Genomic DNA, 15358 nt, shown 5'->3' with positions numbered 1-15358 from the left:
TCAAAATTAATAATGCACAGGCAAACTATTCAATCATGTATTGTGAAAAACAAAACATCTAGAGAAATGTGAAGGCAATGGTGAACCTATATACAAACAAGTCCAAGACAAAAAGTGTCTTCCAAGGTAAGTGAAAGTCTTATCTTAGTTTCTTCATAGAGTCTTAACACAAGGAAGGCTGAAAGTTTCTTCATAGAGTCTTAACACAAGGAAGGCTGAAAGTTTCTTCATAGAGTCTTAACACAAGGAAGGCTGAAAACAGCCTTCCTTGTGTTAAGACTCTATGAAGAAACTAAGATAAGACTTTCACTTACCTTGGAAGACACTTTTTGTCTTGGACTTGTTTGTATATACGGTAGGTTCACCATTGCCTTCACATTTCTCTAGATGTTTTATGTTTTTCATAATACATGTTTGCATAGTTTGCCTGTGTATTATTAATTTTGAGCTAAGTACTAATGTTTCCATAACTATCCAGTTAGTACTTGTGCATATATTTTCTTCAGACCCACCTGGAGGTTGGCAACCCAGAGTGAAGTGGCTGCTGGCCTGTGTGCGGATGGTGAAAGCAACCCTAAGGGGCCACCCCCAGACTCTGTAGCCTCTAGTGAAATGCAGGGAAAGAAAGATGGCTTTGTAGGGTTGCCCAACTCCAGGTGGGGGCTGGAGTTCTCCTAGAATTCCAATTCATCTCCAGGTGACAGAGATCAGTCCCCTTGGAGTATATGACGACTTTGGAGGGTGGACTGTAGGGCCTTACATTTCTGCTGAGCTCTCTCCCCTCCCCAAATTCCCTCCCTCCCTAAGCTCCACTCCCCAAATCTGCAGGAATTCCCCAGCCTGGAGTTGGCAACCCTTTGACTTTCTGAATTTCCCCCCTCTTTGTAAAATAATTTTTTTTTCTGATATTGGTTTAAAGGAGATTTATTGAACAGTGTGTGTGCATGCCAACGTGTGTGTGATTTATAGCCCATTTTTCTCACTAAAGACTCAAGGCGCATTACCCAGTGTAAGTCAATACAAGTGATAAGATGTCCAATAAAGAATACAATGCTTTGGTTTGCATAAACCTGAAACCAAGCAGAAATCTGAAAGCCAAGCTGAAACAAAGCATGAGGGTTAACATGACTGTTAAAACGGTGCAGGATTTACATAGTAGGAACATATAGCAACAGACAGCACATACTATACACACGAGTATAATCCACAGTCCCTATCCTTTTACTTAAACATCTTTCCGAGCCATTTCCTTACAGCACAGTGCTGTTTGAGGAATGCCAGGAGTATTTATGCATTGTTGTTAATGTATCTAATAAAAACACAAAAGAACTCCGTGGGCACGATGGAGCTGCGTCCTTCTGTTCTGCCAGATGGTTGCTTGAGAGGAGGCTGAGGCTGGCCGTGCCCCAAATGCCACGAGACCCAGAGGCACCTGCTTGTAAATCCTACTTGGCTGTGGGAGGGGCTTGGCATTCCCTGGGAGCAGGATTCGTGCCTTCTTGCAGATGGAAAGAAAAATTGGCTCAATGAGGCCTCAACATGCCCCCAAAGGGAGGGAATATTGAGGGTGGCTGAGACCGAGATAAAGGGGGGGCAGCCTGCTCAAGCCCCTGAGAGCTCAGTGGATCCCAGAGAGGGGCATCTTTCACACAAATATGTTTCTCTGAATTGCTGTCATTGCAACAGCAGCCACATTGCTGTTTTCCCTATTCTTTACTTGCCTCGCCCCCCCCCTTATCCATCATTTCCCCACATGAGGGTTTGGGGTGGCTTTTTTAAAAAAATCAGGAATCATTATATAGCATTGTAATGATATAAAGATCTATTGCCACACTTCCTAGTTCCCAGCCTTCATTTTAAAAAAGAAACATCTCTAGTCCTTTTTGTTGAAGATATAAAAGGGGAAAGATGGAGCGCATGGTGACTGCTCTCATATATGGCTGACACTGGGGCACCGTCAGCATGCCATTCTTTGACTGCTGGATTTGGCAGTGTTGCTGTGATCTTCTGTGTGGTTACTATGTTCTGAGCTCCTTGGTGCTGGGCTTGTTTTGGAATTTTTGAAATTCACAACTACCTCCCCGCACACCCCCAGTGACCTCTACTCCATGCCCAGAAGATGGCCAAGATATGCCCTCCCTCTCATGGTCTGCCTAAGGTCATAGAATCAGCATGGCTGACAGATGGGCATCTACCCTCTGCTTAAAAACCTTCAGGGAAGGAGCACTTACCTCCCGAGGAAGCCTGTTCCACGGAGGAACCACTCTAACTGTTAGAAAATGCTTCCTAATGTCCTTTAAATCAAAAGGACAGTGAGCAATTTATGGGGGAGTGGGAGGTTTGGATGAATTACTGTAAACATGAATTAGGACTGGGAAAAATGGAAGAATATTTATTAATCTGATCCATGTGATAATAATAATGTTAATAATTAATATTGAATAGATTATATATCTTAGGAATGAAAATGTTATGGTTTTATTGGAAAGAATTAGGATCAGAACCCATCATGACGGAATTTAACCATTTTATTAAGAGGCAGACGGAGGTGAACGGGAAGTCAAAATTTCTTTTTCTTTTTTATTTTTCTATTATTTTTCTATTATTATGTACTTAGAATATTAGCAACATACCTAGATATTTAAATGTTATATATTTTTAAATTGTTGCTTGTCTAATGGAAAAGATATAAAACCAATAAAAATTTATTAAAAAAAAGAAAAGAAAAGAAAATGCTTCCTAATGTCTAGACGGAAACTCTTTTGATAGAAGTTCAACCCGTTGGTTCTGGTCTGACCTTCTGGGGCAACAGAAAACAACTCGGCACCCTCCTCTCTATGACAGCCCTTCAAGTACTTGAAGATGGTTATCACACCGCCTCTCAGTCTTATCCCCACCCCTGTGAGGTAGGTTGGGCTGAGAGTGTGCGACTGGCCCAAGGTCACCCAGCAGGTTTACAATATAAATAAAACATTTCCATGGTAGAGAGAGGATTCGCGCATAAGCACATCAGAAGAGCCCTGCTGAATCAGACTAGCGGTCCGTTTAGTTTGGCATCCCACTGCACACAGAGGCCAACCAGTTGCCCTGAAAGGGCCCCCACATAGGGCATAGGGGCCCAGCACCCCGATCTGGGTTTCAGAGTTTTGCTTTAGTCACTTTGGCTAGTAGCCACTGATAGACCCCTCCTCCGTGTATCTGTGCATGTGCGTATAAAGTGCCGTCAAGTCACAGCTGACTTATGGCGACCCAGTAGGGCTTTCAAAGCAAGAGGCTAACAGGTGGTTTGCCATTGCCTGCCTCTGCATAGAGACTTTGGTATTCCTTGGTGGTGTCTCATCTAAGTACTAACCAGGCCTGACCTTGCTTATCTCCTCCTCCTCCCCTTCTTCTTCTTCTTCTGGATGGGAGACCACCTAGGAATTCCAGGATTGCAGAAGAAGGCAATGGCAAACCACCTCTGTAAGTCTCTTGCCTTGAAAACCTCACAGGGTCGCCATAAAGTCAGCTGTGATTTGATCGCACTTTACACACGTATCTGTCTAACCCTCTTTTAACACCATCACTACATCAACTATGAATCCCGCAATTTAAAAACTCATTGAGTTAAGAGGAATGTCCTTAGGGTCTCCAAGATCGTAGTCCAACTCTCGCTAACCACTACACCACACAGCAACATCCAGCAAAGGAAACAGGAGCAGGAGGAAATGTGCTATAGAAGGAAATGTTAGTGTAGTAAGGAACTAATCAGTAGATGGCGCAAAAGAGATTCTGCAGAGCTCATGAAGTTTGCAATAAGCCAGCAAATTGTATAAAACGTTAATAAGATCACAGGTATCTTCTTCTTCTTCTTCTTTTTTTTTACAAAATTGCAAGGGCAAGCTTGCAGAACTCTTCATCAGGCCGGAACAAAGTTCACTCACCATTTTGGAATGATTTTGTTGGTACTAATACATATATTTTTACACTGCTGTTGTTTTGAATTGCTGGACCAAGGAATTTTTTAATGCCATGTCACATGAACACATGAAGCTGCCTTATACTGAACCAGACCCTCGGTCCATCAAAGTCAGTATTGTCTACTCAGCCTGGCAGCAGCTCTCCAGGGTCTCAGGCAGAGGTCTTTCACATCACCTACTTGCCTGGTCCCTTTAACTGGAGATGCCCCTGGGGATTGAACCTAGGACCTTCTGCATGCCAAGCAGATGCTCTACCATTGAGCCATGGCCCCTCTCCATGGCTCTCCAGGGTGAAAGACAGGTCTTTCACATCACCTACTCGCCTAGTCCCTTTAACTGGAGATGCCAGGGATTGAACCTGGGATCCTCTGCATACCAAACAGATGCTCTACCACTGAGCCACAGTCCCTCCCACAATGCCCTGGGCACTCCAGTTTTAAAAGAATGTAGAAGATTGGAATGGGTTTGGAGGAGGGTGATGAGGATGTTCACAGGTCTGGAAAACAAATCCTACAAGGAAGTGTTAAAAGAATTGTGCTTTTTAGCTCGGAGAAGATGAAGGGGAGGAGGACTAGGTTCCTGAAGGATGCACCTGGAGATCTCCCACTATTACAATCGATCTCCAGACCACCAAGATCAATTCACCTGGAGAAAACGGCCACTTTGGAAGATGGACTCTATGTCATTATACCCCATTGAAGTCCCTCCCCAAACCCCGCCCTCCCCAGGATCCACTCCCCCAAACCCCCAGGTATTTCCCAAGCCAGAGCTGGCAACCCTATGAAGGACTGTCACTTGGAAGAGGGCAGAAACTTGCTCTAATAGGATTAAGGGAGAAGAGATGAGATTTTCGGTGAATATCAAGATAAATTTCCTAGCAGTAAGAGGAGTTTGACAACAGCATTAATTACCAGGCTGGTAGTGGTCTTTTCTTCACTGGAGGCCTCCGAGTAGAGGTGGGGCACCATCTGTCAGGGATACTCTAGCTTTGGTATTTCCTGCATCATGAAGGTTTATTTTATATTTACTTATTCACAAAAATTATCCCACCTTTCTGCCCTTACAAGGACCACCAAGGCAGCTAACAATATAAAACATATGTGATAAAATAACATTTTAAAATCCTTAAAACCCTTAAAAGCAACCCTCCCAAATTAAAACAATATAAAAACACAGTTAAAAATAGTTAAAATACATATGGAACATAACAACATTGGTTAAGAAAGAGGGGTAATTGAGGGAATGCCAAATGAAAATTTAAAAAGTCTTTACCCACTGGCAGAAGACAGGAACAAAAGGGAACAGATGGGTGTCCCTGGGGACAGCGTTCCAGAGGTTTGGTGCCATGACCAAGAAGGCCCTCTCTTGGGTTGCCGCCCACCTAATCTCAGAAGGCAGGGGCACCCAAAGCAGGGCCTCCAAAGATGACCGTAGTGGTTGGGCAGGTTCATAAGGGATAGGGTTGCCAACCTCCAGGTACTAGTTGAAGAAAACTGCAGCACCCAGGCTCCAATATTAACCCAAATTTCCTGGTAGGTAAATATTCTTAAACAAGAAATAAAATACAAAGTACAAAAACCGACTGTACAGACAACCAAGGTATACTTTCCTTATATGTGCTCTTTACTTTTCGAGAATGCAAAGGCAACTGCAAAATAAACATGCTGAGGAGTTCCAAAATCCAACTCAAGGTCCCAAATCAATTATTTACATACCAGGAAATTTGGGTTAACATTGCAGCCTGGGTGCTGCAGTTTTCTTCAACTAGTGTTTGTTCAGCACACGTGCCAATTTCTTTAGATTTAACCTCCAGGTACTAGCTGGAGATAAGGCTAGAATGCAGACATGGGGAAACACCAGTACATTTAAAGGATTCATACTATAGGATTGATTAGTTTCAGGACATAATACAAAAGGGGCGAGTTGAGGCAGAGTTGCCTTGATGGTTTAGGTATAAGGAAACAATACAGAAGGTAACAGCCGGTAACTATTCACAGGAGAAACCATACATGAAACCAATGTGTGAAATAGCTAGGTGATTGCCAGGGCTCCCAGGCATTGTTCCTTGGGCCCTGGTGACTCAGTAACGATTAGCCGGGCATGTCTGCGGGGGGGGGGGGGGGATGGGCAGAGGCCGAAAGCCAGGAAGCCTTAGCTGGCAAGATCTCCCGCTATTACAACTGATCTCCAGCCGACAGAGATCAGTTCACCTGGAGAAAATGGCTGCTTTGGCAATTGGACTCTATGGCATAGAAGTCCCTCCCCTTCCCAAACCCTGCCCTCCTCAGGCTTCACCCCAAAAACCTCCCGCCAGTGGCAAAGAGGGACCTGGCAACCCTAATAAGGGAGTAGGTGGTCGTTCGGTTATGTTTGTCCCAAACTATAAAGAGCTTTGACGGTCAGGACCAGCCCCTTGAACTGTGCCCAAAAACCAACTGGGAGCTGGCGTAGGTGGCCAAGACTGGAGTGATATGGTTGTAGCATCATAGGAGGTTGGACAAGATGCCCCCTAAGAAACCATCCAAATCTAGGGCTCTGTGATAAATTTCTATCCTCATCCATGGAGCAGGAGTGCATCACTATTCACCTAGTTCACTTTCTAAAGGAAGTTTTCTTGCTTTTTACAGTCTCTATCACCCCCCCCCCTTTAAAAAAAGTTGTGGAACACGTTTCATTTGGACATCTATTAAAGCTGTTGGTTGGACTAGACGACCTTTGGGTGCATTTCCAGTGCCGCGAAATTCCATTATCTGGGGGATGGCCTTTTCACTGCTGCGTCATCCTAAGGGCTCAGGAACAGCTGCAAACCCTCCCTTTCTGCCACGCAATGATTCCTCATGCAGCCAGCCCACATGCTATTATGTAACTCACTTCAAGGCTGAAGGGTTTTATTTTAGATATAGATATATATACATTTATGTTTATTTTCTTGTTTGTGCAATGAGCGCCTCCCCTCCCCTTTCTTCTCTCCACTGACAGAGGCACCACTGAAATAGAAAGCAAGCAGAAGGCCAGAGACTATTTTTGAGGTAGATGAGACAAAAATGTTAATTTCCTCCAAATATCACTGCTCCAGAGATGGCGGTGGGCCACAGAAGACTCACTGCGAGAGACGGAAGGAAGTTCATTGCTGGGCTTCGCACTCTGTCACTTAGGGTTGCCAGCTCTGCCTTGAAAAATTCCTGGAGATTTAGGGGTGGAGACTGGGGAGGGCAGGGTTTGGGGAGGGACCTCAGAAGGGTATAACACCATAGAGTCCACCCTCCAAAGCAGTCATTTTCTCCAGGGGAACAGATTGCTGTTGTCTGGAAATCAGTTGTAATTCTGGAAAATCTCCAGGCCCCACCTGGAGGTTGGCAACCCTAAGTGTCAGTCATTGGCCTTGGCTTTTCTGATGCACAAACCGGTCATTAAAGACAGCCGGGAGCCCCAATTCGTTTCCATGCTCCATCTATCCATTTTTATCCCAACCTTTCTCCAAGGAGCTCAGGGCTGTGTACTTGGTTCTCTCCGGCTCCATTTTATTCTCACAACAACAAAAAGGCTTTGAACTCAGGTCCCAGTCCAACAACATTAACCACTACACCACACTAGCTCTTCCGCAGGTCCTTCTCCTGCTGTACCCTTACCGTCAAAGGAAACACGAAGAAGAAGAGTTGGTTTTTATACCTTTTCTCTACCTTACGGAATCTCAAAGCGGCTTACAATCACAATCCTTTCCTCTCCCCACAATAGGCATCTTGTGGGGTAGGTGGGGCTGAGGGAGTTCTGAGAGAACTGTGACTTGCCCAAGGTCACCCAGCAGGCTTCATGCGTAGGAGTGGGGAATCGAACCCGGTTCTCCAGATTAGAGTCCGCCACTCTTAACCACTACACCATGTTGGAACACCTGTCCTGGGAAAGGACTGCCACCTTTGGGTTGGGAAATACCTGGACATTTTGGGGGTCGAGCCTGGGGAGTGTGAGGTTTGGGGAGGGGAGGGACCTCAGTGGGTTATAATGCCACAAAGCCCACCTTCCAAAGCAGCCATTTCATCCCGGGGAACTCTGTCATCTGGAGACCGATTATAATGCTCGGGGATCTCTAGGCTCCCCCTGAGGCTGGCAACCCTTCTCTGGCTCCCTGCCAGTCCTTGGGCCCCTGCCTGTTTGGGTCCACTGAAGATTTTCCAGTTCAGAGTGTTCCTGCCATCTGCTATGATGGGCACTTCACTTCAGTGGCAAACTGCCTCTGCACATCTCTTGCCTTGAAAATCCAACGGGGTCACCATAAGTCAGCTGCAACTTGACGGCATTTTCCACCACCAACCTGCCTTTCCCCACAAACTTGGGCTCAGCCAGTTTACCATACGGAACGAACAGCAACAAGAGGAGGAGGAGGAGGAGGAGGAGAAGAGTTGGTTTTTATATGCCGACTTTCTCTACCTTTTAAGGAGAATAAATCTGGCTTACAATCACCTTCCCTTCCTCTCCCCACAACATCACCCTGTGAGGTTGGTGGGGCTGAGAGAGCTCTAAGAGAGCTGTGACTAGCCCAAAGTCACCCAGCAGGCTTCATGTGGAGGTGCGGGGAATCAAACCCAGTTCTCCAGATTAGAGTGCACCGCTCCTAGCCATGCTGGCTCCCAAGGTAATTTTAAAGCCATATTTACCACTACAACATCCACAATAAGGTACCGAACAGCAGCTTGGGATGCGCAGCAGCAGCAGGCTCTTGAAAATGAAAACAGCCTGGCAAATTCTTCTCAAAACCAGGAGGGAAGAGATGGTCCTCATTCCCACTGGTAGCCTGTCCCAGAGTGCAAACCCTCCCCTAAAAAGTCTCAGAATGGGCTGCCACCACCTGAACCTCCAGGACAGTGAGGAGACCTGGCACGAACCTCCAGGAGGTCCTTTAGGTCTGAAGATCCCAGGCCACAAAGGGCTTTCAGGGCTGAAACCGGCACCTGAATCTGAGCCCCGAAATATGCCAGCAAGCAGTGCAGAGTTTCTCCATCCATATGGCAGAAACGTGTGTCTTTAGCTGCTTCCACATGGAGGATTGAAGGCTGAAGGAGCTGAGAATGTTTAGCCTGAAGAGGAGAAGACTGAGACCATCTTCAAGTACTTGAAGGGCTGTCACATAGAGGAGGGTGCTAAGTTATTTTCTGTTGCCCCAGAAGGTCGGACCACAACCAAAGGATTGAAATTAAATCAAAAGAGGTCCCGTTGAGACATTAGGAAGAATTTTCTAACAGTTAAAGCGGTTCCCCGGTGGAACAGGCTTCCTAGGGAGGTGATGAGCTCTCCTTCCCTGGAGGTTTTTAAACAGAGGCTAGATGGCCATCTGTCAGCAATGCTGATTCTATGACCTTAGGCAGATGATGAGAGGGAGGGCATCTTGGCCATCTTCTGGGCATGGAGTAGGGGTCACTGGGGGTGTGGGGGGAGGTAGTTGTGAAATTCCTGCATTGTGCAGGGGTTGGACTAGATCATAGAATCATAGAGTTGGAAGGGACCACCAGGGACATCAAGTCCAACCCCCAGCACAATGCAGGAAATTCACAACTACTTCCCCCCCACACACACCCCTAGTGACCAGAAGATGGCCAAGATGCCCTCCCTCTCATCATCTGCCTAAGGTCACAGAATCAGCATTGCAGACGGATGGCTATCTAACCTCTTCTTAAAAACCTCCAGGGAAGGAGAGCTTACCACCTCCCTAGGAAATCTGTTCCACCGGGGAACCGCTTTAACTGTTATAAAATTCTTCCTAATGTCTAGACGGAAACTCTTTTGATTTAATTTCAACCCGTTGGTTCTGGTCCGACCTTCTTGAGCAACAGAAAACAACTCAGCACCTCCTCTATATGACAGCCCTTTAAGTACTTGAACATGGTTATCATATCCCCTCTCAGTCTTCTCCTCTTCAGGCTAGACATACCCAGCTCTTTCAACCTTTCCTCATAGGTCTTGGTCTCCAGACCCCTCACCATCTTTGTTGCCCTCCTCTGGACACGTTCCAGCTTGTCTACATCTTTCTGAAATTGTGGTGCCCAAAACTGAACACAGTACTCTAGCTGAGGTCTAACCAGAGCAAAGCGATACCATCACTTCCCGTGATCTGGACACTACACTTCTGTTGATGCAGCCCAAGACTGCATTTGCCTTTTTAGTTACAGCATCACGCTGCTGACTCATGTTCAGTGTTTGGTCTACTAAGACCCCAAGATCCTTTTCACACACACTACTGCTCAAACAAGTCTCCCCCATCCTATAATTATGCATTTGATTTTTCCTACCTAAATGCAGAACTTTACATTTGTCTTTGTTGAAGTGCATTTTATTAGTTCTAGCCCATTTCTCCAGCCTGTCAAGATCATCCTGCATCTTGGCTCTGTCTTCTGCCGTATTTGCTACCCCTCCCAATTTAGTATCATCTGCGAATTTAATAAGCATCCCCTCTATTCCTTCATCCAAATAATTTATAAAGATGTTGAACAACACGGGGCCCAGCACAGATCCCTGAGGAACTCCACTAGTCACTTCTCTCCAAGTGGACAAGGAACCATTAACTAGCACTCTTTGGGTACGATCTGTCAACCAGTTGCAGATCCATCTAACAATAGTAGGATCTAACCCACATTGTCCCAATTTGTCAACTAGAATACTATATGGAACCTTATCAAAAGCCTTACTGAAATCTAGATAAACTATGTCTACAGCATTCCCCTGACCCAGCAAGGTAGTAACTTTCTCAAAAAAGGAGATAAGATTAGTCTGACATGACTTATTCTTGAGAAACCCATGCTGGCTCTTAGTGATCAGATCCATCCTTTCTAAATGCTCAAGGACGGACTGTTAATGATTTGTTCGAACAAATGATCACCCTGGTGGTCCCTTCCAGCTCTATGATTCTATTATTCTCTTTCTTAGCATTTATAGTAACATCTGAAGAGCCCTGCTGGATCAGACCAATGAGAGTCCATCCAGTCCAGCATCCCGTCTCACACAGTGGCCATACAGCTACTATGGAGGACCAATTACGGGGCATAGAGGCCAAGGCTGTTCCCTGATTCAGAGGTTGACTGCCTCTGAATGTGGAGGTTCTCTTTAGCACCCACTGATAGACCTCTCCTCCATGACTTTGTCTAAACCCATTTTTAAAACCATCTCTGCCTGTGGCCATCACTACATCCTTTGGTTGCAAATTCCACATTTGAATCACTCTCTGTAAAGAAGTATTTCCTGTTGTCCTTTCCCAAACCGGCTTTACTCTGATCTTTCGGGGGGGAAACGCAGCCCCCCACCATCTGATAAGCAGAGGTATTCCCCTGGGGTGATCTTCATTAATTAATTCCAAAGGAGGTCTCAGGGCAAACCTTTCTGCCTCAGTCTCCCTTCTACAGTCTGGGATATTAATAATGGCTGGCCTCACAGGAGTTGTCATCAGTACATGAAGCACCTGGAACATGGAAAGAGATGATGCTAAATATAATAATAATTGTAGTTATTATTATTACTGTGCACTATGGAACTCACTGCCACCAGCTCTGGTGATGGCCCATGAAAGGCTTAGCAAATGTACCGGTATGCTGCAGAGGTCCTTGAACACACATGAAGCTGCCTTATTCTGAATCAGACCTTTGGTCCGTCACGGTCAGTCTTGTCTACTTAGACTGGTAGCGGCTCAGCTTTTAACTGGAGATGTTGCCGGGGATTGAACCTGGGACCTTCTGCATGCCAAACAGAGGCTTGATCACTGAGCCACAGCCCTTCACATGAAACTGCCTCATACTGAATCAGGCTCTTGGTGCATCAAGGTCTGGTTTGTCTACTCAGACCAGAAGGGCTCCCCAGGATCTCAGGCTGAGGTCTTTCCCATCATTTACCGCCTGATCCTTTTCAACTGGAGATGCCGGGGATTGAACCTGGGACCTCCTGCATGCAAAGGAGATGCTCAACTAGTGAGCCAAGGGCCCTCCCAAACAGAATAGGGTACGAACACAGTAAAGATAAAGCTGCCTTCTGCTGAATCAGACCCTCAGTCCATCAGAGTCAGGCCCTAGGGCTCCATCGGTGGCCAAGCCCAAGTACCTTTGCTGCACCTCAGAGCCCACTTGGCAGCAGCTCCCCCAACTGTCTCCTCCTGAACTGCTGCCATGTTGTGGGGTGAGGCAAAGGGTACGCCAAAGCTCGTGTAGCGCAGGATTGTGTCACCAGAAGGGTTAGAAACATAGAGCTGGAAGAGACCTCAAGGGGCATCTAGTCTAATCCCCTGCACGATGCAGGAAATTCACAACTACTTCACTCCCGTACCCCAGTGACCCCTGCTCTCTGCCCAGAGGAAGGTAAGAAACCTCCAGGATCCCTGGGCCAACCTGGCCTGGAGGAAAATGCCTTCCTGACCCCAAAGTGGTGAGAGATTCAAAACAGATAAAAGGAAGTGTTTCTTCAGCCCACGCATGGTGAAACGGTGCAACTCCCTGCCCCAGGATGTGGTGGGGGATGGCTGCCAGCTTGGCAGGCTTGAAGAGGGGAGTGGACCCGTTCCTGGGGGAGAGGGCTATCCATGGCTCCTAGCCAGAATGGCTCCTGGGCATGGTGCATCGCTACCCTCTCCGGGAGCAGAGGAGCAGAGGAGCCCTGCAACCCAGGCAGGAGAGATGCCGCTGCTGCAGCCGCCTTGCTTGTGGGCCTCCGGGAGGCCCCTGGTCGGCCGCCGTGCGAGCAGCCCGCTGGGCTCGGAGCCAGCAGGGCTTTCCTTGCGCCGTGCTCCAGGGCCCTCGCCTCGCCCCTCCCCATCCCGCTGCCCTGGGCGGGCGGCTCCAAGGCAGGCCGGGCCGAAGGCGGCGGGGCTGAAGGGAGCCCCCCCGGCCGGCGGCAGTCTACCTGGGAGCGCGGCGGCCGGCGGGCGGGGACAACGGAGGGAGCGCGAGAGGCGGGCAGGCGGGTGGGCAGGCGGGCGGGCGGGCGGGCGGGCAGGCGCCTCCTCTCCCTGCCTCCCTCCCTGCCAGCCCGCCGCGCCATTCCGGGGCTGGCTGGGCTCGGCGGCGCATCGCAGCCCCTGCCCTCCTCCTCTTCCTCCTCCTCCTCCTCCTCGCAGGCAGGCAGGCAGGCAGGCGGCCGAGAGCGGCAGAAGGGCGCTCCTGGGCGGGCAGGCGGGCAGGCGGGCAGGGGCAGCGGCCGCTCCTCTCCTCCTCCGCTGTCCGCCCGTCGGGGCCGCCGCGCCCTTTGCGCGCCCCGGCCGGCCGGATTGCTGGGCGCGGAGGAGGGCTCGGGGGCGGGGGCCGCTCGCCGCAGCCCCCCGCCCAGGCCGCTCGGCGCCCCCCGGGCCCCATGCCTCGCCCCGCCGCCGGGCCGGGCGGGCTCGCGGCGGCGGCGGCGGCGGGGCGGTGAGCGGCCGGGCGGGCGATGGGCGGCGCGCTGTCGGCGTCGCCGGGCTCGCGGCGGGGCGGCCCGGGGGGCGGCTCGGCGCCGGGCTGGCGGGCCCGCTCCCCGCCGCCCGCCGCCGCCGCCAAGGGCCTCAAGCGGCCCTCGCTGCAGCTGCTGCCCGCCCTGCCCTGGAAGCGCCTGGTGGCCCCCGGCAAGAAGAAGGCGGCCGCGCACGCCGCCCCCGCGGAGGTGGCCCACCTCAACCGCCGCAACGCCCGCCAGTCGCTGCCGGGCGGGCGCGGGGCGGGGGGCGGCCCGCCGCTGGGCCCCCGCAACGCCGCCCCGCCGCCCGCCCCGCCGGCCCCGGCCCCCCCGGCGGCGGCGGCGCCGCCGTGCTCTCCGCGCCGGGTGGTGGTGCAGGCGTCGACGGGCGAGCTGCTGAAGTGCCTGGGCGCCTTCCTGTGCCGCCGCTGCTACCGGCTGAAGCAGCTGCCGTCGGGCGCGGCGGCGGCGTGGCTGCGCGGCGTGGACCGCTCGCTGCTGCTGCAGGGCTGGCAGGAGCAGGCCTTCGTCAGCCCGGCCAACGTGGTGTTCGTGTACCTGCTGTGCCGCGAGGCCATCGACGGCGACCGCGTGGGCGGCGAGCACGAGCTGCGCGCCGCCCTGCTCACCTGCCTCTACCTGGCCTACTCCTACATGGGCCACGAGATCTCCTACCCGCTCAAGCCCTTCCTCGTGGAGGGCGACAAGGACGCCTTCTGGAGCCGCTGCCTGCGCATCATCGGCGCCACCAGCGCCCAGATGCTCCGCATCAACGCCGACCCCCACTACTTCACCCAGGTCTTCGCCGACCTCAAGAGCGAGGGCGACGGCGGCCACCGCCAGGACTTCCCCCGCGTCTTGGACCGCTGACTCTGGCGCCCGGCCGGGCCCCTGCACCCCACCCGGGGGCCAGGCCGGCTTTAGAGCCCGGCTCCCGGCCAGCGAGCGAGACTCTACCACACTCTTGGGGAGAGAGGTCTGAACGGGCCAAAGACTTGCCCAAACAGACTGCCTTTCACTGCTGTGAGCTGCTGGATCGGGCCGGGGAAAGGTGTCGGGGAGAAATCCGTGAACTGGCGGGGCAGATCCAAGCACCCCTTTCCCCATCCCTTGGTGCCGTTTTATGGCTCGTTAATTTTACCTTCTTGGGACTGCCGGAAAGTTTTCTGGAAAGAAAAAGTGTACGGATGGAGGAGGGGGAAGAAGACATTTGAAAGATTGGGTCGGATCTAGGAGGCGGCCGCACATGAACGCAAGCGCCCTGACCTAGACGTCTGCCTGGGCCTCGGATCTGCAGTCGAAGCGTGGAGGTGTGATTTGTACCAGAGAAATTGGCAGCTTGCTTTCGATGATCATGCCTTCCCGTTCATTTCAGACATTGTCGTGGGGCTGTGTGATCCTGCTAAAATGTGAATTCAGCCCCCGCCTTACGGTGCCACAAATACATCCCTTTGCAGCTGCCTCGGCGCCGCCACCAGCGGCTGGGCCTTGCGCGATTCGTACCTCAGATGGGTTTGTGCAAAGGTGTGGTGTCCGAGGGCACCGACGACAGAGGATTCTCTGGCTTCTGGCGATATTTTCATTTAGGCTTTGTGCAGTGACCTTGAGAAAGGAGCGCTTTGCAGAGGGGGAGATTTACAAGGAGTTGTGGTCCAAACAGAGCGATGTGTGTTTAACTTCCCTGAGAAATTTCACCAGTCAAATTGAAAATCTTTAGGTTTGCATCAAAATCCTGCTGGGGGGGGGGAGAACCCCAAAATTCAATTTAAAATTTCCCTTCAGGCAAAACTGGGGGGATATTATAGTCCTGTCTGGATTCCATCCTAATGGATAAAGGGCCCTAGCCCCTAGAAAGCTTATACCTCAAAAATCTTGTTGGTCTCTAAGGTGCTACTGGATTCAAATCTAGCTAGCCTTTTCTAAAATCACTTGACTTCTCTCGAAATTCCTTAGATATTTCATGAAGAAGGCGCCTCCAGATTTGCTTTGGCTGAAATTTCTGG

The 15358-nt window shown here is 50.3% G+C and overlaps 1 protein-coding gene across 1 annotated transcript; it reads left to right on the top strand.

The window, feature by feature from the left end:
- The first annotated feature begins 13352 nt into the window (after positions 1 to 13352).
- Positions 13353 to 14225, top strand: LOC130484265 (cyclin-dependent kinase 5 activator 2-like). Its single transcript, XM_056857169.1, has one exon. It carries the CDS (start codon positions 13353 to 13355, stop codon positions 14223 to 14225), a length of 873 nt encoding a protein of 290 aa, XP_056713147.1.
- Positions 14226 to 15358: the final 1133 nt, after the last annotated feature.

This window comes from Euleptes europaea, chromosome 11 (assembly GCF_029931775.1).
Source record: "Euleptes europaea isolate rEulEur1 chromosome 11, rEulEur1.hap1, whole genome shotgun sequence".
Classification (NCBI taxonomy): Eukaryota; Metazoa; Chordata; class Lepidosauria; order Squamata; family Sphaerodactylidae; genus Euleptes; species Euleptes europaea.
Note: the sequence above shows the minus strand (reverse complement) of the source record. Positions and strands in the feature narration are given on the sequence as shown.